The 27848-nt window shown below is 36.8% G+C and overlaps 1 protein-coding gene across 5 annotated transcripts in view; it reads left to right on the forward strand.

The window, feature by feature from the left end:
- Positions 1-3528: 3528 nt before the first annotated feature.
- The window catches only part of LOC144254301 (uncharacterized), a 30887-nt gene continuing 6567 nt past the window's right edge, over positions 3529-27848 (forward strand). For 2 of the 5 annotated variants that reach the window (XM_077797306.1, XM_077797310.1), the window contains exons 1-8: positions 3529-3702; positions 9803-9893; positions 11779-11877; positions 13760-13833; positions 18416-18509; positions 21264-21325; positions 21425-21488; positions 23929-24008. In XM_077797306.1, the coding sequence (XP_077653432.1) occupies positions 11823-11877; positions 13760-13833; positions 18416-18509; positions 21264-21325; positions 21425-21488; positions 23929-24008 (429 nt within the window). In that variant the 5' untranslated portion in view covers positions 3529-3702; positions 9803-9893; positions 11779-11822. The remainder of the gene's footprint in view (positions 3703-9802; positions 9894-11778; positions 11878-13759; positions 13834-18415; positions 18510-21263; positions 21326-21424; positions 21489-23928; positions 24009-27848) is intronic. The other 3 variants (XM_077797317.1, XM_077797311.1, XM_077797319.1) reach the window with 3 other exon arrangements.

Here is a 27848-nt window from a genome sequence, read left to right on the forward strand (position 1 = left end):
TTTTACTAAAAAAGGTCTTTTTGCATGCTAAGCAGTTGCTGTCTCACTGAACCTCTCCCACAGACCTCTCTAATTCTCTAGTGGGTTTTCTAAATCCAGGTTTCAGAAAATTGTGCACCAAGCACCTAAATGAGTTCCTTCAACACAGGAAGATATTTTTACAGAAGAAACTACATGGTACATGAAAACAACATTCACAGTTCCTACATTTTATTACACATCTCATTTGAAACCTTGTTTTACAGTCAGGATCTCAAAGCACACTGAGCCACTTTCTTTCTTGTTCATTTAATTAAAATGGGTTCCATAAATCTCACTGAAAATTTTATACCCTCTGTATTTTTGGAAAAATTCCATCCAATCAGGCCTGCATCAATTTTCTAGTGCACTGCTGCCTTCTTATTTTTCATCTCCATTCATGCACATGCCACTCATGGTCACATGCTTATCACATTGAGGTTGGTTTTACTATTTATGCATATAGTGCATATATGACCATAACACCTCTCTAAAACATGGATTTCCAAGCATCTTAAATTTACTAAGAATCTTTCTTAATACAAATGTTTCCTCACTGTGTATTTTGATCCCTCTCTCTGCCTGCGATGTCCTCTGGCAGTTCTCCTTGCCAATCCCTATAGTCAGTCAGGCATGTTCCATTTAAGCCCTGTGTGTATGTACAGTCTCACATACCCTCAGCATTTCCTCCCTCTGGCAGATAACCTCACTTTTTAAGTCTCCATTAATCTCTATCTCTAGAAAAGACATCATCCCTGACCCCTATTTTCTCCTCTAGTTCTTGCCACAAATTCAATTACAGGTGGAAATAAATAAAGCTTTTGACAGTAAATGATATAAAAGCAGTCCTCTCAAGTCCAGTAACTGATGAACTGGGTAGGAAAATGAATACTTTACAGCTCATATGTTTATTACTCAGTACAACAGTTGTAATCTGTCTGAGGTACTCCCAAGGAAAGAAAACCAGTTTATGTCAGGAATAACAGGCATAATCATGAATGTTTTGCAAGACAGAGGCAATTTTGATTGAAAAAATATATGAGAAGAAATGGAAGCTAAAAAGAAAAATAATATGGAATTCATTCTATTAAGGTGTAAATGCAATCATTTATTTGGAACACAATGAAGTACAATGGATTTTTAAAAGTTAATAATTGAGGAAGAGAGAGAGTAAACAGTGTGATGATTATAGTGTACATAGAAATTTAATTTTTTTACTGTGAAATTTTCATTCAACTTGAATGGAACAAGTTGTGAGTTATTATAGGCATCATACATGGTGAATACCTAGTGTCTCCCCACGTGGTTTTCTGAGGTATTGGAGCAGTAAAATTACTCTTCAATGATGTCAGTATGCATGGGGTTCAGAGACACACATCCATAACTGCAGGTACTTCAGAGGCTGAGGCAGCCTCTCAGGTTTCCAGCAAACCCAGGAATTGAAAAACACCCTGTCTCCCAGTATAAAGACTTGGGATTTGAAGTTTGCATTATAGTATTTTCCAAGAATACACATGTTTTGGGGTAAAATACATAGGCCCACACACAAACAGCAATAAAAATTTCAAACATGATGTATATTCTTCTAAAGTAAAACTTCAATAAAAATATAACTGGACAAATAAAATTATATGATTATTAGTACTCTTCCTTTTTATAATTAGGATAATTTGTCTTTTGCAAAAATTTTTTTTAAGTATTTTAAGTTTATCTGTGCATTTGTCAGCAGAGTCAAATTTGGATAGATCATCTGAGGCAGAACAGAAGAGGCTTCATGATATGGATAATACTGCACATCACCAGCAAAAGGTAGGCATATGTGTCAATTTAAAGTCCTGGTCATTTCTTTTTCCTGCTTCCAGATGCCAATTGAAATGACCAACTACAATACTCTTTGAAAATCCAAACATAGTAATTAAATATTTAAGTACAGAGAAGTTAACTGGTCATCAATATCAAAATACCTTTAGCAATCAAGGTGGATGCCAGATAAACTTTATGCAAGCAATTGCACTAATATTTTCCAATAATATTCGCATTTTCATGTATGTGACAGCCTTAAATGGTGAATGATAAATTGGAGAATATCATATAAGTTGAAACTAGGATCATGCATACATACAATGACTGCTGAACATATTCATGTAAAAATAGCTTCATTCCCAAAGGCTCAGTGTTTAATTTCACATTAGCTGTCACCCATGACAAGGTTAAAGATTTTATTCTCCATGGATTGTTGGGAGCCATTCTCACACGTGATCGGGTGCCTCCCGTTGAGGGTCTGAGGCACTTTGGCATAAGTCGAAGTTTTTCCCGGCCCTCTCCTGATGAGAGAGCCCATCCGTGTGGGGGTGTGCCTGACCACTGACCCCGGGGACCCAATCGCTGACCCTGACCTTGGAGTGCAGCCCCCCCTCAACCTTCATTGGATGGAATTCTCCCCTGAATCTCTGGTTCCCTAATAAAAGGCTACTCCCCGGCGTGCTCCCTCTCTCTCTCCTGCTAGCCCTGAGTAATCCTTGCTGCCCTGCTGGGCGGCTAGAGGAGCGAACCAGAGAGGGGAGCCCTCTCGGACCTAGCAATAGAATTAAGGTAATTGAGTCTTGTGTTTTTATTTCGATCTCGTCTAACTAACTTTATGCCTAGAACCTCATTAATGAAACCACTGCGCAGGCCGCGTGGTAGATTTGGCGCCCACGAGGGGGGCATTCTAGATTAGTTAGATTGAGTGGGAGCGCGCTATAAAGATAAGGAAAAAAGATATAAGGACAAGGAAAAAGGAAATAAAGAAATAAAGGAAAAAGATAAAGATAAAGGAAGAAGTGACATTGGGTCACAAAAATACCTGGAGTTATTGAAGGAAAGAGACGTTAAATTAATTAAAATGGGAAATTCAACTTCTTCTGATAAGGAAATGTACCTGACTATTTTAGACAGTATAATTAATCAGAAAGGGAAACAGATAAAGAAAACTCAGTTATTACAATTTTTAAAGATTGTAGGTGAATATTGTCCTTGGTTTTGCGAACAGGAATCTCCAAATTTACTTACTTGGGAGAAATTAGGAAGGAAGTTACAGAGAGTTTGTATTTCTAATGAATTACCTGGAGGCATTGAAAATATACAGAAAACATGGACAGCTCTAGAAGTTTGTCTTTTTGAATATATGGGCCAAAGTTCGTGGCCCCCTGAGGACCTTTTAAAAGGCATTCAAGGAGCTGTTAGGTCTATTCAAATGGAGAATCAGCCTGAGGCTAAGTTAATTCCCTTTCCCTTAAGCCGTTTAAAAACAAAGGCACTAGGGGCCAAGCCAAAGGTTAAAAATGTGGACTTTAGCTCGCAGGATCAGACTAGCCCGCAGGCCGATTGTACAGAGCAACATCATAGAGGAGAAACCTCCCAGATCCTAGAAGGCCCTCCGGAAAAGATAGATGATCTTGCTAGAGAGGAAAATACGGAAGAAACTCCTAGAGGGGCTCAGGGTTCTTCTCAACCACGTGGTGCAGAAACCCAAATTCAAAATGGCGATAGTTCAGATTCGGACCGTGACTCACAGTCTGAAGAGGAAGGATCAGATATTGAAATTCAGGACTTAGAGAGAAATTTTAATAGGCTGCGCTTAACACCGCCTGCCCAAGCTATTCAAATTCGGCCGGTACCTGCTAGAAGGACCAAATTTAACAGGTATGCTAAATTAAAAATGACTCTTCTTACCCCAGTCCAGCAAGGTATTAAGAAGGGTCAAGAAATGGGGGAGGATACTAGTGGTTTTTACCTCTTTCCAGTTTTTGAGCAAACTGATGAACAAGATCAGAGAGTAAGAGTTCATACTGTAATTCCATTTAAAACTATTAAAGAATTAAAAAGTGCATGTGAGACGTATGGTCCAAATTCCCCTTTTGTTCAAAGTCTGATAGAAAATATTTGTTCACAACCCCTTCCTCCTAGCGATTGGATTTTTATAGCCAGATCTTGTCTGAGTGGGGGAGATTACTTAATCTGGAAAACCTATTGGAGTGATTTCTGTAATGAGCAAGCAGAGAGAAACAGAAGGCAGGGCCTAGAAACGCCAGTAACGATGTTTTTAGGGACTGAAGATTTTGCAGCTTTAGAAAGGCAATTAAATTATGATTTTGCAGTATACAATCAGATAACTGACTGTGCAAAGCGTGCTTGGAAACAGATCGTCCCCAAGGACCAGTCCAATTTAGTCCTTACCAAAATCAGACAAGGTGCCAATGAAACTTATTCAGATTTCGTAGCCCGACTATATCAGGCTGCCAACAGATCCATAGGGGACCCAGGAGCAAGCGAATTTATAGTCAGGCAGTTGGCTTTTGAGAACGCTAATAAAATTTGTCAAGATGTCCTCAGACCGCATCGTAAAAAAGGAACTGTTTCTGAGTTTATTCGCCTGTGTTCTGATTTAGATCCCACACAGTTGCAAGCAGTAACTTTAGCGGCTGCGTTAAAAGAGACTTTGGGGCCGAAAAATTTAGGTCAAAAGTCCCGCGGTAGATGTTACGTTTGTGGTAGAAACAATCATTTTGCCCGCGAGTGTCGCATGCGCAATTTTAAGTTCAGAGCTCCATCTACTGGCGACAATAGATATTACAGGACTCAACGCCACGCGGTGGATTCAGATGGTGCAGATGAGCCCGCCTTCTCGCCGCCAGCGTTTCCTCCTAGCGGGAGGCCAAAAAACTTCAACTTATGCCAAAGTGCCTCAGACCCTCAACGGGAGGCACCCGATCACGTGTGAGAATGGCTCCCAACAATGGATTCCTGTGTCTTTACTGAGGAAGATACCAGACTCAAATGAGACACAGAACTGCCTGTTAATGGAAAATGATTCAGGATGGGTACTTTTCAGTTAATATACATGCAATTTCTATTGATTTTATGTCATTTCCCTTCAAGAAATCAATTCACTTATTTAACATATTTTTTCTTAGTATCTAGTTGTTGTTAGACCTAAGTCATTGGATGCAATTATTGAGAAATCATGAGATTTGAGAGGTGTATTTTTCCTCTGTTCTCATGTTGTCTGTGTTAGTAGATGGTAGATTTCAGTGCATTTGAATGGATTTCTGTTCCATAGTGTCTCCTGGGTACTTGTAGTGTGCAAGTTTCTCTTTGGGATGTTTCCAGGACAGGGTTTATAGATGAGGATCACATCTGAAAAATGAGCATGTTTAACATGTTACTTTCACTCACAAGTATCTCTGTAAGGGGAGAGTATCACAGAGCCACCATCACCTTGCCAGGGTAGTTTCCTGCTCAGAAGGTGTAAGCCACCTGGGAAAAAAGAAAGTCTCAAATAATTAGTAAAGAAATAAGAGACAGAGCCAGAAATTAAGTTTGAAAAGGAAAGCAGAGCTCCTGAAAGGTTCCCCAATCCCAGTAGAAGCTGGAACTGAACAACTAGAAAAAGGATCAAGTTGTTTATTTAAGGGAGAGTAGATCAAAGGCAGAGATAAGTTTTTAGCAGGAGGAATATTGCTTTTTGGTGTGTTAGGGTTCTTGCAGCAATGAAGTTGATTGGCATCTTGACAGGCCACACCCAACTCTGAAAGGCTGTGTAGCTGTGTGGCTCCAGCTGGTCCACCCATCTCCAGTGCAGTGCTGAACCTGACACAGCTTTGTAAGAAGCCAGTGGCTTCTAAGTCAATTTGCTTCACACCAAGTTCACATTGGCTCCTGTCAGGAGAGAATAAACTCCAATAATGATCACAGCATAAACCAAAATATGTATCCACTGTACATAAAATATATGTTTTAAATGATCTCCAGAACAGCACAAAATGATGAGATGGAGTAGGAAATAACAAGGTTAACCTGCAAAAAAATTATGTCCTGCTTATAATATAATTATTGGAACATATTTCAAAAAAGTAAGTAGAGTGAAAGTGGTGAGAGTAAGCAGATTTAGAATAGGAGAAGAGGAAAAATGCAATAAAAATGAGAAATGAAAAGATTTAAAATGAGAATAAAAATTCTCTCTGGCTAACAAAAAAATGAATGAATGGAATAAATCTCTCAAATAAATAGAAAGAGAAAAATAAATAACATGGAAAACTCATAGAAATTATCAAACAAAATATCAAAAACAATAATAGCAAAATCTTTGAGATTCCCTAATAATAACACAGTAGAAAAGAAGATATTTCTTTCTGTCCAGGATTTCTAATTTTACTCACACATAACTTTGGGGGTTTCTGGGAAACAAATATTATTCAACACTTTATTTGTTCTAACTCCAAATGTCCTAACCTGTTATTTGCATGAATAAGCTGAGCTTCTCTGCTCCTTTGTCTCCTACCACATACAGAAAATGCTGAGGGAACTTAGCAATTTCAAGGAGAATCTCACCATCATTACTTGTTAATCTACTCAGAAATTTGGGGCTATCTAATGTGGAAACTTCCTGACACACACTCTGGTTCATGGAGCCTAGGAACCAGTATGTAATGCAGACCACCTGATGGATTCCTGTAGTCAATGGTCTAAAGGTGGGCAAGATTCCATGTCTCTGAGGGGTTTCCTGGCAACTTATTGGAACATGGCAGTCATAGCCTTCTTGCAGAATCTTTTGGGAACTGAAGGAACATACCATTGCACCTGACAATTCCCCAGCACTGCTGGATTCTTGTGTCACTTGAATTCTCAAAAAGCAGTCTCCTTCACTATCATTATTCTAAACCACCTATTTAAAGAGGCAGTGCTCTATGAAACACTATGCAGCTAACTGCCCCACAGACACAACACATGTATTCCTGATGAGAATTTTCAGCTCATTCCTATCACTATCCTGAGAACATATAAGAGGGTGAACCTCCACCATTCTGTGTGGAGAGTTGGCTATGCATCTGGGAAGTTCAAACATGCAATGGTTTCAGATCTTGCCCACAGAGTTACTACAATGGAACACTTCTCAAAGATGTCTTCCCTCAGGATTTTATTGTAATTCCCCGGATGGTATCTACAATATCAGTATGGTGATCATATGGACAAAAACTTGAAGTGCCTCTCAACTGAGTGGCTTGACTATACATGGTGTGTATGCACATGTATGTAGTTTTACAGGAGAGCAATTTTTACCAGGCATAACCTTGGCACTTGCTGTCACAGAAAATCAAACAATATGTTTCAGTGAAAGTTTCAGAAACTTTTAATCTTCAGGCGGACCACAGAACTAAAATGTAGCCACCCAGAGCTATCAACAGATCTATGTCTCAGTTTCAGTTTATACCACTCTAATACTTGTTGTGAGTACCTCCATTAACTACTGTCTGTTTCAGAGGACCATCTTATTAAAAAATAGTGATGAAATTTTTTTCTGAAATCTGGGAAAAAAGTATGGATAATGTGCATTAGGTGATGAGGCTCTTGAATATTGCCTAGAATATTTAGCAGTATTTTGAATACTGGTTGATTCACCTTAAAAAATTCAATTCCCTCCTTTGCTGAGAATGTTGTATTTGAACTCAGAGGAATCTACATTAGTTTCCTATTTGTACTAAACTATTTTTCTTTATATAATTAAGGAGATTTTGCTGTTGTGCCTTTTGTATATTAGAATATTTTAGGGCACTGAATTCATATAAAGGATTGGGATTCATTTTGACATAGTGGGGTACCATGAATAAGTATATTGCTACTTATTCATTGCTACTTATTCAGTGCTAAGTGTCTTTTTGGTTTTTTTAAAATACATTTTACTGTTGGGGGGGTATCAGAGTTAGTTCCAGAACTTTACAATCTTGACTTGCAGTGCTAAAACAGCAACATTCATAAATCACATGTGCATGCTGGTTTTGGTACACTGGGGTTCTGATTGAGGAGTAGAAAAGTTGGGTCAAATGGCAGTCATATTCTTAGAATCCTGAGGAATCTCCAAAATGCTTTCTAGTGTAGAAGTCTTAATTTTCAGTCTGGCAGTGTAGGATTGGACTTTCCTGCTATATCCTGCACTGCATTATTTTTTGACTACTTGATGAATATCATTTTTACTGGGGACATCTGAAATATCAATTCAGATTTAAATGATATTTCTTTTTTATTTATTAAAATATAAATTACAGTGGGATGCATTACAACTGTTAATACACATGTACAGCACAATTTTTCATATTTCTGGTTGTATATAAAATATGTTGTCACCAATTCATATATGTCTTCATACATGTACTTTGGATAATGATGTCTATCACTTTCTGCCATCCTTACTTACCCCCTGAACCCTTCTTTTCCCTCCCATCCCTCTGCCTTATCTAGAGTCCATCTATTCCTGCCTTGCTCCCCCTCCTATAGCAGCACAATTCATAATAGCTAAACTGTGGAGCTAACCTAGATGACCTTAATAGATGAATGGAAAAAAATGTGGCATATGTACACAATGGAATTTTACTCAGCAATAAAAGAGAATAAAGTCATGGCATGATATTGACCAAATGTGATATATCTGTGAACAATTTGTAATTCCTGATTTGAGAACTTCCTATTTTTTGCTTTTTGCCATTGCCTAATTGGGTTTGTGAGACTCTCCTCAATCCTCTAGAAGGGGAATTCATTGCTTGCACATCACTAGTTTTCCCTGGCACTGTTGCCGTCTATTTCTTCTATGAATGCATGTCTTGTTTTAAAAGCCATGATTACTGCGTTGCCCACAGAGGTACTACAATGGAACACTTCTCAAAGGTGTTTGCCCTCAGGATTTTATTGTAATTTCCAGGATGGTGTCTACAATATCAGTGTGGTGATAATATGGACAAGAATTGAAATGCCTGTCAGCTGAGTGGCTTGACCCTACATGGTGTGTAGGCACATGTATGTTCATCTGGTCACTGATTCCTGTTGAGGGTCCCTAGTATTTCCACACAGGCTGTCCTATTCATTATGCAAATTCATCAGTTTTTCTGATTCCAAACTTTGAAAGTAGTCAGTTAAGAAACTCAGTGTGATGCTGTGCTACTGCCTTACTATTTTGAAATTCCTATTAGTTCCTTTTTTGATGAAAAGTATTGCATACTCTAACCAAATTGAGTGTGCTTCTTTGTTCACATAAAATATGCACTATACTTTATACACAACCAGAGATATGAAAAATTGTGTTCTTTATGTGTAATATGAATTGTAATCATTCTGTGATATGTAACAAATTAGAATACAAAATAGACACATTCTCTTATTGACGCTCTCTTCTTTTAAAATGAAATTTTGACTATCTAAATATTTTGCTTAATGAGGCAAATATTTGGAAGTCTCTGAAGACTCAACTGAAACAAGTCCAAGAGTATTTTCTTCCTACTGGAGGTGACCCATTGGAAGGGTCTTATCATAACAAATATCATATAAATCAATAAAACAATTGGCCCTTCATTGTTACAAATAGTGAATCTGTTAAACATGAAATCTAATTCACAAAAGCATTTTAAATAAATTTTCTACTCTGTTTTTAGATTTGAGTAAGAATGCAGAGCTTACTAATTAAGCACTGATGTTAGTTGTTTGGGATATATGCATATCAGTGAGTTTGGTGTAAGAGAACACATTTCCTCTTTCATTCTTCCTGATGTTCCCCATCAGTAGCCAGATGAAGAGAGGAGCTCAGCTTCATCAGGACAGCATGTGAAAATGTGTCTCATGTCTCATGGAAATATTGTTGCAGAAAATGTAATGGTGTAATCTGCAATTACAATGTCTTCCTACTATAAATATAATGATGGTCAGAGAGGGATGCAGAAAGCTATATGAAACTTATTATTGTCATTATTTTAACCAGAGTGATTCTGAGAAACATCGAGAGGTGTGTGCTACTTTTGTATCCAGTAAATTTGAACCAAGCACAAAGACAATAAATGGACATGAACAAGGTAAGAACCATATAGAATACAAAATACATTGGAAAGGGCATGGCCAAAAAATATGAGCACTGGTATACAGTACTTATTCAAGGAATATGTCTATTAAAATAAATAGTAGGGTTAAATAAACATAAGAAATGGTGTATTTCATTGATTTTCAGCCACAGGTTGAATTGAATGTATTGCTAAAGAATTGCATTGTGAGTTGCATTTGATACATGCTTCACTCACAGGTAAATCTGAAATAAGGAAAACCACAGAAGAAGGGGGAGTGAAGACTGAGAAAGGCAGTAAGCACACATAGTAAAAACAATAGAAAGAATAAATGGTAGTCAGGAGAGGGTAGGAAATTTCAACAACACTTGAAAAGGGAAAAGAACAGGGTTTTCAAAATGTGGGAAGAATTTGTATGTTGCCATTCTCAAAGTTGAGTGAAGGGGAAAGTAAAACTTTCCCACCCTTTTTGACTTATTCACAGTTGGGAATAAATTGAGGAGTGAAGACCTGTTGCCACAGAGCTAAGTTCAGTTACCCCAAATGATTTAATGACATACAATATGTTAATACAGCCTAGGGCAAAATGATAGTGCAGAAACACCAAATGTAAAAGTAGAAAGAAGTATGAATGGTAAGTAAGCATGTCCAAAATCCACAGATATCTAAAGTTAATCTAAAATTAGTAATGAAAAATTATCAATGAAGGTATTATACATCCTTATGAATTTTAATTTGTGGGGATATTTTAGGGAGGAATCCACAGATACATTGAAATTAACTTAGACAAATTTGAAGATGACAAATTTCACACTGGAACTCTGCAACTATAAGGAATCATCCTTTGGGCACCATCTTCAAACTCTTGCCTCTACTTGTCCGTTAGAATCTAAGGTGATTCCAATGATTCTAGTGTATAGACAACATGATTTGCATCTGTGCATTGTGTCTCCTTTTGGGAAATATGCAAGAACTGCTATTGATTCCTATGGTTTGAGGACACAACCAGATCAAGTGCAATCATAAATCTTGCTTTCATTCTGAGCATGTCTCTTGAGATGTGCAAAGGACATAGGACTAAGATGAAGAAATGATATTTCTAAGATAAATCTGTTACTTTGGCAGGCAACAAATAGTGGCAAAGATCCATATAAAGGGTGTAAAATGGAAAAAGAGAAGCTCCCACTTTATGGATATTTTTGGAAAAACTACAGGGAAGGGAAAGTGAGGGAGGAAATAGCATTTAGGTAGAAAATGCAAGTAAATGGAGACAATTCTAGTCAGATCTCTTCAGTTTGTCTGTTTTCAAGTCAGAATCTGGTTCTAAGATGATAAGAACCAGTAGCAGCTGGAAGAATCAGGGTAACCTACAGCTACTAATTTCTCCCCTTCTTATTTAGTAGGCACCACATTGTGTGAGGTATTCGTATGTGCCATTCAGATTAGCAACATTGCATTTTTGAAGGATTCGTTACTTTAAAGAAGTCTAATATTTTCATCTATACATTTCTTATTAACAGCCTTAATATGTTGCTTTCATCATTCTTTTACTGATTTTTGTGAGAAACCATGTCCCTGGACATGCCAGGAATTCACCATATTACTGAGATAAATTCTGAGCTCTAGAAAGCAGATAGATGTTGGGATGATCTGAGACTTGTGTGCAATTCCTTAAAAAGCTGTCTATATATGCCACACCAGACTCAAATTTTAACCAGAAACTTTTATTCAGTTTACTCCTCAAACACTAACACTATTACTCTTAGTGTATTTACCAATTTCTTTAAAACACAATGGTTCATTGGTATCTGATAACTCTTCAAGTTTTCAGAAAAATTTTTCTTTGGGATGGCCTTGTCTGAAACCTTTGTGCCTTATCATACATCTTTTTTTTCCATAGATGTTATAACACTTTCTTCATACAAGAGAGAAAATATAAAACTGATGGTGGTTAAACGAGTGGATAAAGGAAAAGATGACACCCCAGTTTTCCACATGGGTATGAACAAACATTGAGATGGTGTTAGCTGATGCTCTCAGCACATATATCTGAGCTAATTAGCTCAGAAAACTCTCCATGATGAGCAAACAATTATATTTTCCCTGGGAATTTCATAACAATTTTGGAATTATTAATTATAAGGCAAATAAGGATTAGGAAACATAATAAAATGTATTAAATGATTCTGATAAGATTCACTAAAGATTTGTACTGCCACATTTTGACATTGAATTTCTCAGGCTTCTTCTTTCCTCCTCTGACTACAGATCATTCTGCATCTTGACACTGGTATATATACCTATGTCTTTCTATAATTGGTCATTCCAAAAATGATTTTTCCTTTAGAAACTCAACTATGTAAATATTACTGAACCCATATTCCTGATTTTGTTCTAGTACTTTGAGTTTTGTGGCTTTACTCAACACACATATTTAATTCGTTTTGCTGCTTTTATTGGCCCTTCTTTGCACATAGATGTCCATTTGTTGGAGTAGTTTTCCAGAAATTTTGACTGAGTTGTAAATCAAATATATACTTGCATATACCAAAGAAACATTTGCTCATATTGCTTTGACATGATTTATTTGTTCCTATTCTTCTCAATGCTGGGCACTGAACAGGATCTTTTACATGCTAAGCGGTGATCTCCCACTGAACCTCTCTCACAGACCTCTCATTTTCTGGTGTGTTTCATATATCCAAGATTCAGAAAATTGCCCACCTTCTTCCTAAAGGAGTTTCCTGAACATAGGATGATATTACCATAAGAAAAACTACTTGGTAAAGAAAAGCAACATTCACATTAGCTGTAGTTTACTGCACTTCTTATTTCTTTACTGCAAGTCTCTATCTTGTTCCCTCTATCTGCCTGTACTGTCCTCTTGCTCTTCTCTCACCAATCCCTAAATCATCAAAAAATATGTTCCTATTTAAACCCTGTCTCTATGTACAGCCTTTCAGCTCTGAGTATTTCTAGCCTCTGGTGGGTAATCTCACTTCTGAAGTCTCCACTATCTCCATCTCTAAAATATAAATCATCACTAGCACCTGTTTTCTAAGGCTCTTATCACAAACTCAACTGTGGTGGAAATTAATACAAATGTTGACTGCAACATAATATAAAAGTAGTCCACTCAAGTCCAGGAATTGAGGAAGTAGACAGGAAAGTGAATATTTTACACATCACATGTTTATTACCCAGTTTGGAAGCTATAAAATGTCTGTTGTAGCCCCAGCAAAAGAAAAAAGACTTTACATCAGGAATAACATAGATGCTTCACAAGACAGACTGATTCCTAACAGTAAAAAAGAAAAGAAACAAAACAAATTTTTAAAAACTATGAAGTTTGTTGATAAAGATGTAAGTGTGATCACTTTTGGAAGACATCACAAATGATGTACAATGGACATTTTTAAGTATAATATGTAAAAGAAGAGATAGTAAAAATTCTGATGCCTCCTATTTCCATAGAAATATAAATTAGGGTATCACCCCTAATTTATGTCAATATGTACTGGCTTCAGAGGGACACGTCCATAATTGCAGGTACTTAAAAGCCTGAGGACAGATCCCTGTCAGGTTTCAAGCCAACTTTGGTATTTACAGATGCCCTGTCTCCAAATATTAATCAGGGAATTTGGTATAAACACAATAGTTCTTGCCAAGGACATACATGTCCCTGGATAAAATACCTAGGCCTACATGCAAACAAAATAAAAATATCAAATATGAGATATATTCACCTAAAATTAAGCTTGATTGAAATTGTACTTGAGGAAAGTAAAATGATAGGATCATTACTACTGTTCCTTTTTACTTGGATTAATTGCCATTCACATTATTTTTTAAGTAGTTTAATAAATTTGTGCATTTTTCAGCAGAGTCCCATTTGGGAAAGTCATCACACGAAGAGCAAAGGGGACTTAAATGTGCTGGGCACAGCAAAAAACAGGTATGTACATGTGTCAAATTCCAAATTACTTCTATTTTTCTCATTCTCAGTAGATCAATTAGGCCAAGTGAATTGAACTCATAGAACACTCTTTGGGGATCCAAACATCACAATTTAATATTTTAGTGTAAAGATGTTAACAGATCATTAATATAAAAATAGCTTTAGAAATCAAGGTGATTACAGGTAAGCTTTATGTTAGCATTGTTCCTATATTTTTGAAGAATGTTGGTGTTTGCATCTGGGTGCCATCCATAAGTGGAGAGTGATAACTTGGAGACTTAGAAATAACCAGTTGAAACTAGGAACACGCTAAAGGCAATGACTTACTGAATCCATTCATGGAAAAAACAGCTTCATTCCCAAAGGCTTAACATTTAATTTCACATTCCCTGTCATCTGGGTCAAGGTTTGCAAGTGTCTTCATTGAGGAAGGGAACAGGCTCCAATAAGAAACAAAACTCTCTCCTTATGGAATGAGAACACCTCAGGATGGGTATTTTTCTGCTAATGTACAAACAATACCTGTTTCCTATCCATTGTCTGCAAGAAATCAATAAAATTATGAAAATATTTACTTTACCTCTTTATGTGAGGTTAGACCAAAGATTTTGGATGCTATTTTTGGGAAATTCTGAAATTCTGAAGGGTTGTTTGCCTCCTGTTCTCATATGATCTGTGTTACTATGTAAAGGACTTACATGCATTTGCATGGGTTCTCATCCACTATTACACGTGGGTCCTTGTAGTGTTCAAGATTCTCTTTGGGATGTGTCCTGAGCAGGGCTTATATCTGAGTATCAGTTTCTAAAACCAGCATTTTCCACATGCCAGTTTCACTCACAGGTATTTCTGTGAGAGTAGACAATAAACTCCCAACAATGATCACAGTTTATTGAAAAACACTTACACCTGTAAATAAAATGTATTTTTAAAATCATCTCTAGAACACCACAAAAAGAAGAGATGAAGTAGGAAATAACAATATTTACCTGGCAAATCAAAAGAGGCCTTGGTTATAATTTTTAGGTCTTCTGTTAAAAATGAAGAAAAGTTAAAGAAGTGAGTATAACAGAGACCAAAGTCCTGGAGATGAGGGGGAAATGAACTAAAGTTGAAAAGAAAAATTTTAAATGAGAACTAAATTGGCCACTTCATAGTGAATGCACAGCCCCCCCAAACACACACACACACACACACACACACACACACACAGAGTAATGGAATGAAATTTTAAGAAAAAAAATAAGATTGAAGGTGAAAAACAAAATAATGCAAAAACTCTATACCAATAGCAGACAAAAACATATCAAGAACAACAACAGCAAAAGCTTCAGATTTCCCTTATACTAACATTATAGAAGATAGTTTGTCCAGGATTTCTAATTTTAGAAACCTATTTTGGGAGGTTTCTGGGAAACAAAAATAATCCAGCTCTTTATTTGCTCTAGCCCTAAAAGGCCTAACCTGCTATTGGCATGAATAAGCTGAGCTCATAGGCTCGTTGGTTCCCCCACCCCACCCAGAGAAATGAGGGAACTCTACAATTTGAAGAAAATTCTCACCCTTAGTACTTGTTCATATACACAGGGCTGTGGGCCCATCTAACATGAAAACTGACAAACACTCTGGCCTGAATCCTGGGAAGTACTGAGTAATGCAGACTCCAAGGATGGGCTCCTATAATCAGTGATGTAGAGGTGGGCAAGAGTCCATATCTCTAAGGGGTTTTCTTACAACCTATTCAAGCAGAGCAGGCATGATCTGCTTGCAGAATCTGTGATTTCTTCTGGGAACTGAAGGCAAACACCATTATACCTTATAATTCCCCAGCACTGCTGGATTCTTCTGTCACTTGAATTTTCAAAAAGCACTTCTCCTTCACTGTCATTATTCTAAACAACCATTTCAAGAGATAGTGTTCTGTGGACCTCTACTCAAAATAACTATCCAACAGGCACAACACATGTATTCCTGATGAGAGTTTCCATCCCATTCTAATTATCACTATCCTGACACCATTTGATCAGGGTAAACTTCCACCATTCTGTAAGGAGAGTTGATTCTGTGTTTTGAAGTTGCAAGACCTGCAGTGGTTTCTGATCCAGCACATAGAGTTACCACAATGGGACTCTTCTCCAAGGTGTGTGCCCTGAGGATTTCATTGTAATCCCCAGGAGACTTTCTATAAGCACCAGTGTGTTGGAAATATGAACAAATCTCCAAATGCCTCTCAGCTGAGATTGTTTACCATCCCTGGTATGGCTGCTGATTTGTGCTTTTAGAATGCAGCCTGCTTAGAGCTTCAAACAACACATTTCAATGAAAGTACCATGACTTTTTAATCTTTGTCAGACCACAGGTCCAAGCTGCAGCTACCCAGAGCTCTCAGCAGATCTGGTCTCAGATTATTTTTAAAACCCATATTAATTCTTCTTTTGGGTGCCTCCTAACTATTGTTTTGTGCCATGGTTTCATCTGATAGAAGTTGAAATAGGAACATATGTTTTTTCAGTTATCCCAGGAAAAAAGCCTCTGTGAGGTAACCAGAGTGAAAAAGATCCTGCACTCACAGTCTAATTCTGCCTAGGATTTTGGGCAGTATTTTTAACTTTGTTTGAAAACCATGCAAAAATCCAAGTCTCTCCTTTGCTGAAAATGTTGTATTTGAGTTGAAAGGAATCTATATTAGCTTCCTATTATCTCTCTAAAATAATTTTTATACAATTAAGAAGATCTTGCTGCTATAACTTTTATATGTTTGAAAGATTTAAGGCAGTATTTTAATACACTATATGAGGAATCATTTTGCCATATGGTTTATCAAGAATAACCAAATTGCTAAAAATCAGTGCTGAAGAGGCTGGGCTTATGGCTCAGCGGTAGAGAACTCACCACGCATGTGCAAGGCCCTGGGTTCAATCCTCAGCACCACATAAAAATAAATAAAAGTTATTGTGTATAACTACAAAAATAAATATTAAAAAAATAAGTGCTGAATATTCTATGTGTTTTCTTTAATTCATTCTTTGTTGGTGGTTATCAATTAGTTCTATAACTCTATAAATGTGACTTGCAGTGCTAAAATTCAAGTTCATATATCATGTGTGCATTCTGATTCATCCACTGGGATTAATTGGAAGGAGTTGGAAAGCTGGATCATATTCCTAGAATCTAAACAAATCTTCATAATGCTTTCCAGTGTAAAGGTCTTAATTTTCAGTCTGGCAGTCTAGGATTGGACTTTCCTGCCACATCCCAAACTGCACTTATTATTTGAATACTTGAAAAATGTCATTCTGACTGTGGGCATCTGAAATGCCAATGCAGTTTTGAATGGTATTTCCTTGAATTCTAGTGGGCATTTTGTTATTCCTGATTTAAGAACTGTGTATCTCTTGCTTTTTTCCATTTTTTAATTGGGATAGTGACATACTCCTCAGCCTTCGAGAGGAGAGATTCACTACTTGTGCTCTGCTACTTTTTCCTGGCAATGCTGCAGTGTATTTCTTCAATGAATGCATTTCTTTTTTTAAAAGCCATGGATTCTGTATTTCATCTCATCACTGGTTCTCTGTCGTGGCTTTCCAGCATTTCCACAGAGCCTGACTTATTCATTATGCAGCCATGCACCAGTTTTTCTGGCTCCATCCACCAGTTCTTCTGGCTCAAATCTCTGAAAATATTCAGTCATTAAATAGTGCCTTCCTTCTATGGAATTCCAAGACTTTCTTCAATGAAGATGTTTGCATACTCTACCCAAATGCAGTGTTTTCCTTTGTCCACATTAGTTGTGTGGACAAAAATGCTTTCCAGTGTAAAGGTCTTAATGTAAAGCATTTTTGTTCCAAATTTCTCTTCCTTGAAAATGAAATTTTCATGAAGTAAATACTTTACTGACACATATTAATTTTTGGAAGATTCTATGACTCAAATTAAACAATTCCAAGCATATTTTCTTTCTACTTGACGTGACACATTTGTAAGTCTCTATCACATCAAATATCATATTTTGACATTAAGCATTTAACCCTCCCAGGCTGCAGTTGTGGCTTAGTGATAAGAGTGTTTGCCTTGCATGTGTGAAACCCAGGATTTGATTAAGCATCACATAAAAATCAGTCAAATAAATGAATCATGTCCAACCACAAGAAAATTTTTTTAAAAAAAATTAAATTTAACCCTCCTATGTCTAAAATTTCAAATCTATATAACATCAAGTTCCAGCCTCAAAAGAGTTTTGATTATTTTCTACTGTGTTCTTAGTTTTGTTGGGGGAATGCACACATTGCTAGTTAAGCACTGATGTGAGATGCTTTGAATATATGTGAATCAGTGACTGTTGTCAGAGAACACATTTCCTCTTTCATTTTTCCTGGTTTTATCCCATGGGTAGCTAGATGGAGAGAAGAGCTCAGCTTCATTTGGGCTACATAAGATCATGACTCATAAGCAAATATAGTTTCACTAAATGTAATGGTCTAATCTCCAATTCAAAGACTGCACAATTGTAAATATGGGGATGTGCAAAGAGTGATGATAATATCTATATGTAACTCATTTTTGTCATTATTATTACCAGAATGATTTTGAGCAACATCAGGAGATGTGTGCTGCTTCTGAATCTGTTGAGATCAATGCAAGCACAAAAGAGGGAATAAGTAAACTTGGAAAAGGTAAGAACCACATAGAATACTAAATACATTGGAAAGAATATGTCCAAGAAATATGAGCACTGGTATATACTAATTGTGCAAGACATGTGCATATTAAATAAGTAGTAATGTTTAAGAAAAAATTGTAAGAAGTGGAGTCTCACTGTAGGTTTCAGCCACAGGTTAAATTGGATGTATAGATAAAGGTACTGAAATGTGAGTTGCATTTGAGACATGCTTTTATCACAGGTAAATTTAAATAAGGAAAAGGCCTAAAAAAGAGGGAAAGAAGACTGATGAAGGTAGTGAGTACACATCGTCAAAACGAATAAAAGTAAAAAAGAACCAGTGGTACTCAGGAGAGGGTAGGAAATCCCAACAATATGTGAGAAGAGAAAAGAATAGGGTTTTCAAAATGTGGGAAGAATTTGGGTGTTTCCAGTTCCAAAGTTGAATGATGGAGAGGATTTAACTTTTCCACCCTTCCTGACTTACTCACAGTTGGGAATGAATTGAGCACTGAAGACCTGTTCCCACAGAGCTAAGTTCACTTTTCTTAAATGATTAGGCAGGTGTACAATTTAATGACATGCAACATGTTGCTACTCACTAGGGCAAAATTTTAGGGCAGAAACAGCAAATTTGAAAGGATTTGGAATTATTACTGGGCATTTTCCAAATCCACAGGTATCTAAAATTAACTTTGGAAAGCTTAAAGATTCTTCTAAACTTTATTTTGAGGGAAGAATCCAGAGCGACATTCAAATTAACCTAGAGGAATTAAAAGCTGACAAATTTCACACTGACACTCTGCAACTTTTAGGAAACATCTCTTAGTGACCATGTTCAAAAACTTGTTCTGACTCAGTAGGTTGTAGCTTCTATATGTTCATTATAGTCTAAGGTGATTCAAATGATCCTGATCTGTAGAAAAAATGTTTTGGAGCTGTGCATTGGATATCCTTTGGGGAACTATGCAAGAAACACTATCAGTACCTACATTTCAAGACACAACCAGATCAAGTGCAAGCACAAATCTTGCTTTTCATTCGGAGCATGTCTCTTGATATGTGGGAGGGACCCAAAGACTAAGGTGAAGAGAAGATATTTCTTAGATATATCTGTCACATTGACAGGCAGCAAGCCGTGGCAAAGAGCCACACATAAAATGTAAAATGTAAGGAGACAAGCTCCCACTTCTGTGGGTTCCTTTGGGAAAGCTAAAGGGATGGGAATGTGAGGAAGGTAACATAGAATTTAGCAAGGAAATATGAGGAGCAGGAGAGAATTCTCATCAGTTTGTCTGTTTCAACTCAAAATCCCAAGCAGTCATGATAGGAATCAGTTACAACTGGAAGAATCTGAGTAACCTGCAGCTACCCATTTCCCCCTCCATCTACATCCAGAGGCATCACAGTGTGTGAGGCATCCATATGTCTCATTCATATGAGCCGTGTTGTATTTTTGAAGCATCCATTGCTTTAAAGGATGCTAATATTTCCATATTTACTATTCTCATTATCATCCTTAATATTGTAGATTTCATTATTTTATTGGTGCTTTGTGAGAAACCATGTCCCTGGACATTCCAGGAATGCACCATTTGGCTGAGATAAATTCTGAACTCTAGAAAGCAAATGTTGTGATCATCTGGAACTTGCATGCAATTACTTAAAAAGCTGTCAAGATAAACCACACGAGACTCATTTTACAACCAGAAAACTTTTATGAAGTTTTCTCCTCCAACACCAATACAATACTCTTCTTGTATCAACAAATTTCTTTGAAACACACTAGTCTATTGATATCTGATAATTCTGAAAACTTTCAGAAAACTTTCCTTTTTGGAAAAGTGACTAGTATTGTCTAGTCCAAACACTTTAGCTTTACTGTATATTTTTTTTTCCAATGGATAAGGAATCACTGTCTTCCCAGGATAGGGCAAAAAGAAAGTAATTATTGATTAAACAAGGGATTCTGGGAAAAGAAGGTACACCAGTTTTTCACATAAGTGAGCAATATGTGTATTACCTTTTATTCTAAACACACATATCTGGGCTAATTAGCTCAGAAAACTCACTCTGATGTGCACATAAGTATACCTTCTCCTGAAAACTCATTGAAACATTGGATTTGTTAATTATGAGGCAAATGAGGGACAGGAAGTATGCTTACAATAAAATGGATAAAATGATTCTGATAGGGTTCACTCAAGATATGTGCTGCCACATTTTAAACTCAGTTTCCTTATTACACTCCTCAGGGTCCTTTTTTCCTCTTCTGAAAACAGATCACTGTGCTCTTCAACATTCTGCATCTCTAGCATTCTATTAAAGACCATTGCAAAAGTGATTTTACCACTGGAAACTTAACTGCAAGTTTTCTGAAACGTATATTCCTGATTCTGATTTAGTACATTTGAGTCTTCTGTCATTGCTCAACATAAAGCCCCCAAATGAAAGAGGATTCCTAAAACTAGAGTAGTCTTCACCAATGCTAACTACCAGGACTAGGGTCCATATTCATTTAGTGTGTAATGAGGGTAGTTTTGTTATATTCAGATTTTTGGAAAGTAATTAATTTTAATTAGGTATATATATGACAGCAGAATGCATTTTGATGCATTCTACACAATTGCAGCACAACTTCACATTTCTATGGTTGTACACAGTGTAGTGTCACCATATATATACAGTACCTAGGGTAATAATGTCCATCTATTCCACCATCTTTCCTGCCCCCACATAACCTCCCCCCTCCTCTTTGCATATTCAGATTTATTTGAGCATCATCTCAATCTCTTTTCAGTTTGTGGGGATTTATATGATGCCTGCAAGGTAAAATTCATCTTCTATGTTTATTTTACATTATTAAGTGTGTGCTGGATGGGATCAAATCTAAAATGTATATTATATTTTTTCTCCAAAAACATCAAGACTATGAACAAAATCGAAGAAAAAAGGGTAAAATTGACGATGCAAACATGGAACTTCAATATAGGTAACTTTTGTGGTACAACTTTTCTAGAAAGCATATAATAAAACCTTTGAAAGGATAACAAACTATTCACACATTATATATATATATTCCACAATGGTTGTGATTATTGCCATAACATGTGGATGTTGATGCTTGATCCATTTTTCAAAATATTTTTGTAAATTCATGAGGAAAATATATTAAAAAGTGCTTATATCATACTTATCTCTAAAATTATATTTCCCAAACTGCAGTCATTACAGTGGTTAGTTGAAATATGAGGCTGATTTTCTTTCTTCCCTAAATTTAAAAGGAGATTAAAGGGGGAAGAGCTAGAACTGAGATGCCTGAGAGAATGAAGATATGGTTTATGCTTGAATCTAGGAGGTCAGTTTCAGCCTGTGACATAGGAGAAACCCATTGAAAAGAGAATGTCAACTCTATTATGACAACTTGTGTATGGACTAATTCCAAGACCTTGTACTTTGTTTCATGCTTTACGTTTGTTTGTGTCCTTCACCATTAATGTGATCAGTCTATAACAAGAAAGGATGCAATGTATAATCATATGTAATTTATTTTACTCCTTTCTATAAAATGAATCTATTATTACTGGAGAAACTTCTTTTCAGGAATTTGGACTAAATGATCTAAATCAAAAATAAACTTACACATAGCAATAAGAGATTTCTCATATTCCTATGACATGGTTTGTTTATGTTTTTCTCAATGCTTGGCATTGAAATGGATTATTTTGCATGCTGGGCAGTTGATCTCCCATTGATCCTCTCCCACAGACTTTTCTGATAGTCCTGTGGGTTTTGTAAATCCAATTTCAGAACATTTCACACCAAGCTTCTAAATGAGTTCTCTCAACAGAGGAAGATTTTGCTTCAGGAGAAACTACTTGCTAAATGAAAGCAACATTCAAAGTTCCTGCACTGTATTAAGCATCTCATTTGTAATTGTGAATAACAGAATCTCAAATTACTCAGACCCACCTTCTGTCTTTGTTCATTTAGTTAAAATTGATTCTATACATCTCACTGAAATTTTTCTACTCTCTATATTTTGAGAAAAATGCCATCCAATCAGGATGCATCAATTTTCTAGTGCACTGTTGCCTTCTCATTATTCATCTCCATTTCATGCACATGCCACTCAAGGTCACCTGCATATTGCATTGAAGTTGGTTCTGCTATTTATGCATATACTGCATATATGACCATCGGCCCACTTTAACACAAGGATGTCCAAGCATCTTAACTTCTCCAGGAATCTTTCATAATACAAATTTTGTCTCACTGTGTATTTGATCCCTCTCTCTGCCTGCAATATCCTCTGGCCATTCTCCTTGCCAATCCCTATATAGTCAGACAAGCATGTCCCATTTAAACCCTGTGTCTATGTATAGCCTTCCATTCTTTCAGCATTTCCTCTGTCTAGTGGATATCCTCACTTTTGAAGTCTTCTTTCATCTTTATCTCTAGAAAAATCTTTACCCCTGGTCTCTAGTTTCACCTCTAGCTCTTATCACAAACTCAACTATAGGTAAAAATAAATAAACCTGTTGACAGTAACATGATATAAAAGCAGTTCCCTCAAGTTCAGTAACTGATGAACTGGATAGGAAACTGAATACTTTACAGCTCATGTGTTTATTACCCCATACCAAAGTTGTAATATGTCTAAAGTAGTCCCAAGGAAAAGCAAAAACAGTTTATGTCAGGAATAAGAGGTATAATCATGGATGTTTTGCATGACAGAGGCAATTTTAATAGAAAAAATATGAAAAGAAAGGGAAATTAAAAAGAAAAACAATATGGAATTCATTTTATTAAGGTGTAAATGTGATCATTTATCTGGGACAAAATTAAGTACAAAGGATTTTTAAATTTAATAATTGAGCAAAGAGTAAACAGTGTGATGATTTTGGTTTACATGGAAATTTAATTTTTTTCTATAAAATTTTTATTCAAGTTGAATGGATCAAGTTGTGAGTTATTATAGGCATCATACCTGGTGAATACCTAGTGTCTCCCCCAGTGGTTCTCTGGGGTATTGGACCAGTAAAATTACTCTTCAATGATGTCAGTATAAATGGGGTTCAGAGGCACACATCCATAATTGCAGGTATTTGAGAGGCTGAGGCAGGCCCCTGCAGGGTTTCCAGTAAACCTTGGACTTTACAGACACTCTGTCTCCCAATATAAAGACTTGGGATCTGAAGTCAGCATTATAGTATTTGCCAAGGATACACATGTTTTGGGGTAAAATACACAGGCCCATACACCAGCAATAAAAATTTCACATACGACATACATTCTCCTAAAGTAAAACTTCAATAAAAATATAACTGGGAAAACAAAATTATAAGAGTATTCATACTCTTCCTTTTTATTTGGATAATTTGTCTTTCACATGAATTTTTTAAGAAGTTTATCTGTAAATTTGTCAACAGAGCCACATTTGGACAGATCATCCGAGGCAGAACAGAAGAGTTTTCATGATATTGATGATACTACACATTGCCAGCAAAAGGTAGGCACATGTGTCAATTTAAATTCCTGGTCATTTATTTTCTTTCTTTTTTTTTTTTTGCTTCCAGACATTAAACTAGGCCAATTGAAATAACCTACTACAATACTCTTTGGGAATCCAAACATAGTAATTAAATATTTAAGTACAGAGAAGTTAACTGGTCAGCTACAACTAAAAAAAAAAATTAAAGAAATCAATGCAACTATTAATTATATTTACCTTATCTATTTAGTTGTGGTTAGACCTAATTCTTTGGATGCAATTTTGGGGAAATCATGACATTTTGAAGGTCTTTTCCTCTGTTCTCCTGTTGTCTGTGTTAGTAGGTGGTTCATTTCCATGTACTTGAAAGGATTTCTATTCCATAGACTCATGTGGGTACTTGTAGTGTGCAAGTTTCTCTTTGGGATGTTTCCTGGGCAGTATTTACATCTGAGTATCAGAGCTGAAAATGAGCATATTTTATAGGCTACTTTCACTCACAAGTATCACTGTAAGGGGAGAGTATCACGGGGCCACCATCACCCTACTCATAAGATGTAAGCCATCTGAGAAAAAGAAGGTCTGAAATAACTAGTAAAGAAATAAGAGCCAGAGCTAGAAATTAAGTTTGAAAGGTGAAGCAGAGCTCTTAAATGGATCCCCAATTTCAGTGGAGCTGCAGCTGAGCAACTAGAAAATGTCTCCAGTTCTTCATTTAAGGGAGAGTGTATCAAAGGCAGGGATAAGTTTTCAGAAAGAGGAAAAGTGTGTGTGTGTGTGTGTGTGTGTGTGTGTGTGTGTGTGTACTAGGGACTGAACTCAGGGCCGCAAGACCACTAAGCCACATCCCCCCACCGTATTTTGTATTTGATTTAGAGACAGAGTCTGAGTTGCTTAGCACCTTACTCTTTGCTGAGACTGGCTTTGCATTCATAATCCTCCTGCTCAGCCTTCTGTGTCACTGGAATTACAGGCATACACCACCACACCTGGAAACAGGAGGAATGTTATTTTTTGGTGCGGTAGGTGTCTTGCAGCAAAGAGGTTGGTTAGCATAGTGGCCACACCCAACTCTGGCTGTGTGGCTGTGTAGCCTCACCTGGTCAACCCATCTCCATTGCAGTGCTGAACCTGATGGAACTGTGTAAGAAGTCACAGGTTGGGGCCAGTCTCTAAAACCAGCAAGATTGCTGATGGAAATTCCCAGATACCAGACTTTTCCTACCCAATGGATTTTATGTCTATTTGATTCTCATAAAGTGCATGGCTGGTTCCTGTCAGGAGAGAGTAAACTCCAACAACCATCACAGCATAAAGAAAAACATGTATTCACTGTACATAAAATCTATGTTTTAAATTATCTCTAGAACAGCAATAAATGAAAAAATGGAGTAGGAAATAACAAGGTTGACCTCCAAAAACACCTGCCTTGGTTAAGATACAATTATTGGAATATATTTTTAATAGGAAGTACAGTGAAAGTGGTGGGACTAAAGAGAGACAGAATAGGAGAAGAGGAGAAGGGCAATAAAAATTAGAAATGAAAGGATTTAAAGTGAGAATAAAATTTGTCTCTGGGTACCACCCCCCCAAATAGAATGAAACTCTCATTTAAAAAAAAAGAGAGAAAAATGAAATAACATGGAAAACAAATACAAATAGCAGGCCAAAAAATAATGAACAATAACAGCAAGAGTTTGAGACTCCCTAATGTTAACACAGTAGAAAAAAAGATATTTCTGTCCAGGATTTCTAAATCTAGCCACACATAACTTTGGGAGTTTCTGGGAATCAAATATTATCCAACACTATCTTTATTTGCGCTAGCTGCAAAAGGCCTAACCTGATATTTGCATGAATAAGCTGAGCCCCTCTGCTCCTTTGTCTCCCACCACACTCAGAGAATACTGAGGAAATTTAGCAATTTCAAGAAAACCCTCATCCTCAGTACTTGTTCATGACTCAGACAAGTGGGTCTATCTAATTTGGGAACTTCCTGACAAACACTCTGGTTCATGGAGCCTAGGGACCTGATTGATTCCTGTAGCCAGTGGTCTAGAGATGAGCAAGATTCCATGTCTCTGAGTAGTTTCCTGGCAACCTATTGGAGCATGGCAGTCATAGTCTGCTTGCAGAATCTTTTGGAAACTGAAGGAAAATATCATTGCACCTAACAATGCCCCAGCACTGCTGGATTCTTCTGTCACTTAAATTCTCAAAACACACTCTCCTTCACTATCATTATTCTAAATACTTATTTAAAGATGCAGTGCTCTGTGGACTTCTACTCAAGTAACTGTCCAACAAGCATTACACATGTATTGCTGATGAGAATTTTCAGCCCATTCCTGACTATCACTATCCTGAAAACATATGATGAGGGTGAACCTCCACCATTCTGGGCGGAGAGTTGGCTATGAATCTGGGAAGTTCAAGACAAGCAGTGGTTTCTGATCTCACCCACAGAATTACTACAAGGGGACCCTTGTCAAAGTTGTCTGCTCTCAGGATTTTATTGTAATACCCAGCAGGGTGTCTACAAGTATCAGCATGGTGATAACATAGACAAGAACTTGAAATGCCTCTCAAGCCAGCTGAGTGGCTTGACCCTATCTGCTCATGTGTGTCTGCACATGTGTGTTGTTCTGTAGGAGGACAATTTTTCTACCAGAAATAACCTTGGCACTTTCTTTCACAAAGCTTCAAACAACATCGTTCAATGAAAGTGCCAAGAACTCTTCATCCTTAGGCAGACCACAGGACCAAAGTCTAGCTTCCCAGAGCCATCAGTTCTGTCTCAGTTCTCTTTTACACCTACCTTAATACTTGTGTGGGTGCCTCAATAACCACAGTTTATGAAAGAGTTCCATCTTATAAAAGTTAAAATAAGAATGAAGGTTTTTTTCTGAAATCTTGCAGTGCCATTCTGCCTTCGCAATTTAGCAGTATTTTGAATTCTGGTTGATATCTCTGAGAAAATTCATCTACCTTGTTTGCTGAAAATGTGGCATTTGAATTGAGAGGATTATACATTAGTTTCCTATTTTTCACTAAAGTATTTTCCTTTGTATAATTAAGGAGATTTGCTGTTGCAACTTTTATGTTAGAACATTTAGGGCACTGAATTCATATAAAATATTGGGATTTATAAATAACTAATCTGCTCAAAATCAGTGACAAGTATCTTTTTATACACATTTTCCCCTTGATGGATATTAGAGTTAGTTCCATAACTTTATAATTGTGATAACAGTGCTAAAACATTGACATTAAAAAGTTACATGTACATGCTGGTTTGGGTACATTGGCGTTCAAATCAAGGAGTGGAAAAACTGGGTCATATGACAGTTATATTCCTAGAATCCGGAGGATTCTACATATTGCTTTTCAGTGTGGAAATCTTAATTTTTCAGTCTGGATGTGTAAGATTATATTTTTCTCCCACTCCCCGCACTTCACTTATTATTTGAGAACTTGATAAATGTCATTCTAACTGGGGACATCTGAAATATCAATGCTGTTTTTAATGTTATTTCCTTGGGTGCTAGTGATGATGACTAATGTTCATAAGGCTGTGGACAAGTTGTGGTTCCTGATTTGAAATATGTCTGTCTCTTGCTTTTTGCCATTTTTTAATTGGATTGGTGAGATTCTCTTCTGACCTCTAGAGGGGAGATTTGTTGCTTGCCCTCTGCTAGTTTTTCCTGACAATGCTGCAGTCTATTCCTTCAATGAATGCATTTCTTTTTTTAAAAGCCATGGATTCTGTGTTTCATCTGGTTACTGGTTCTTGTCGTGGCTTTCCAGCATTTCCACACAGCCTGACTTATTCATTATGCAGCCATACACCAGTTTTTC

Source organism: Urocitellus parryii, chromosome 1 (genome assembly GCF_045843805.1).
Source record: "Urocitellus parryii isolate mUroPar1 chromosome 1, mUroPar1.hap1, whole genome shotgun sequence".
Taxonomy (NCBI): domain Eukaryota; kingdom Metazoa; phylum Chordata; class Mammalia; order Rodentia; family Sciuridae; genus Urocitellus; species Urocitellus parryii.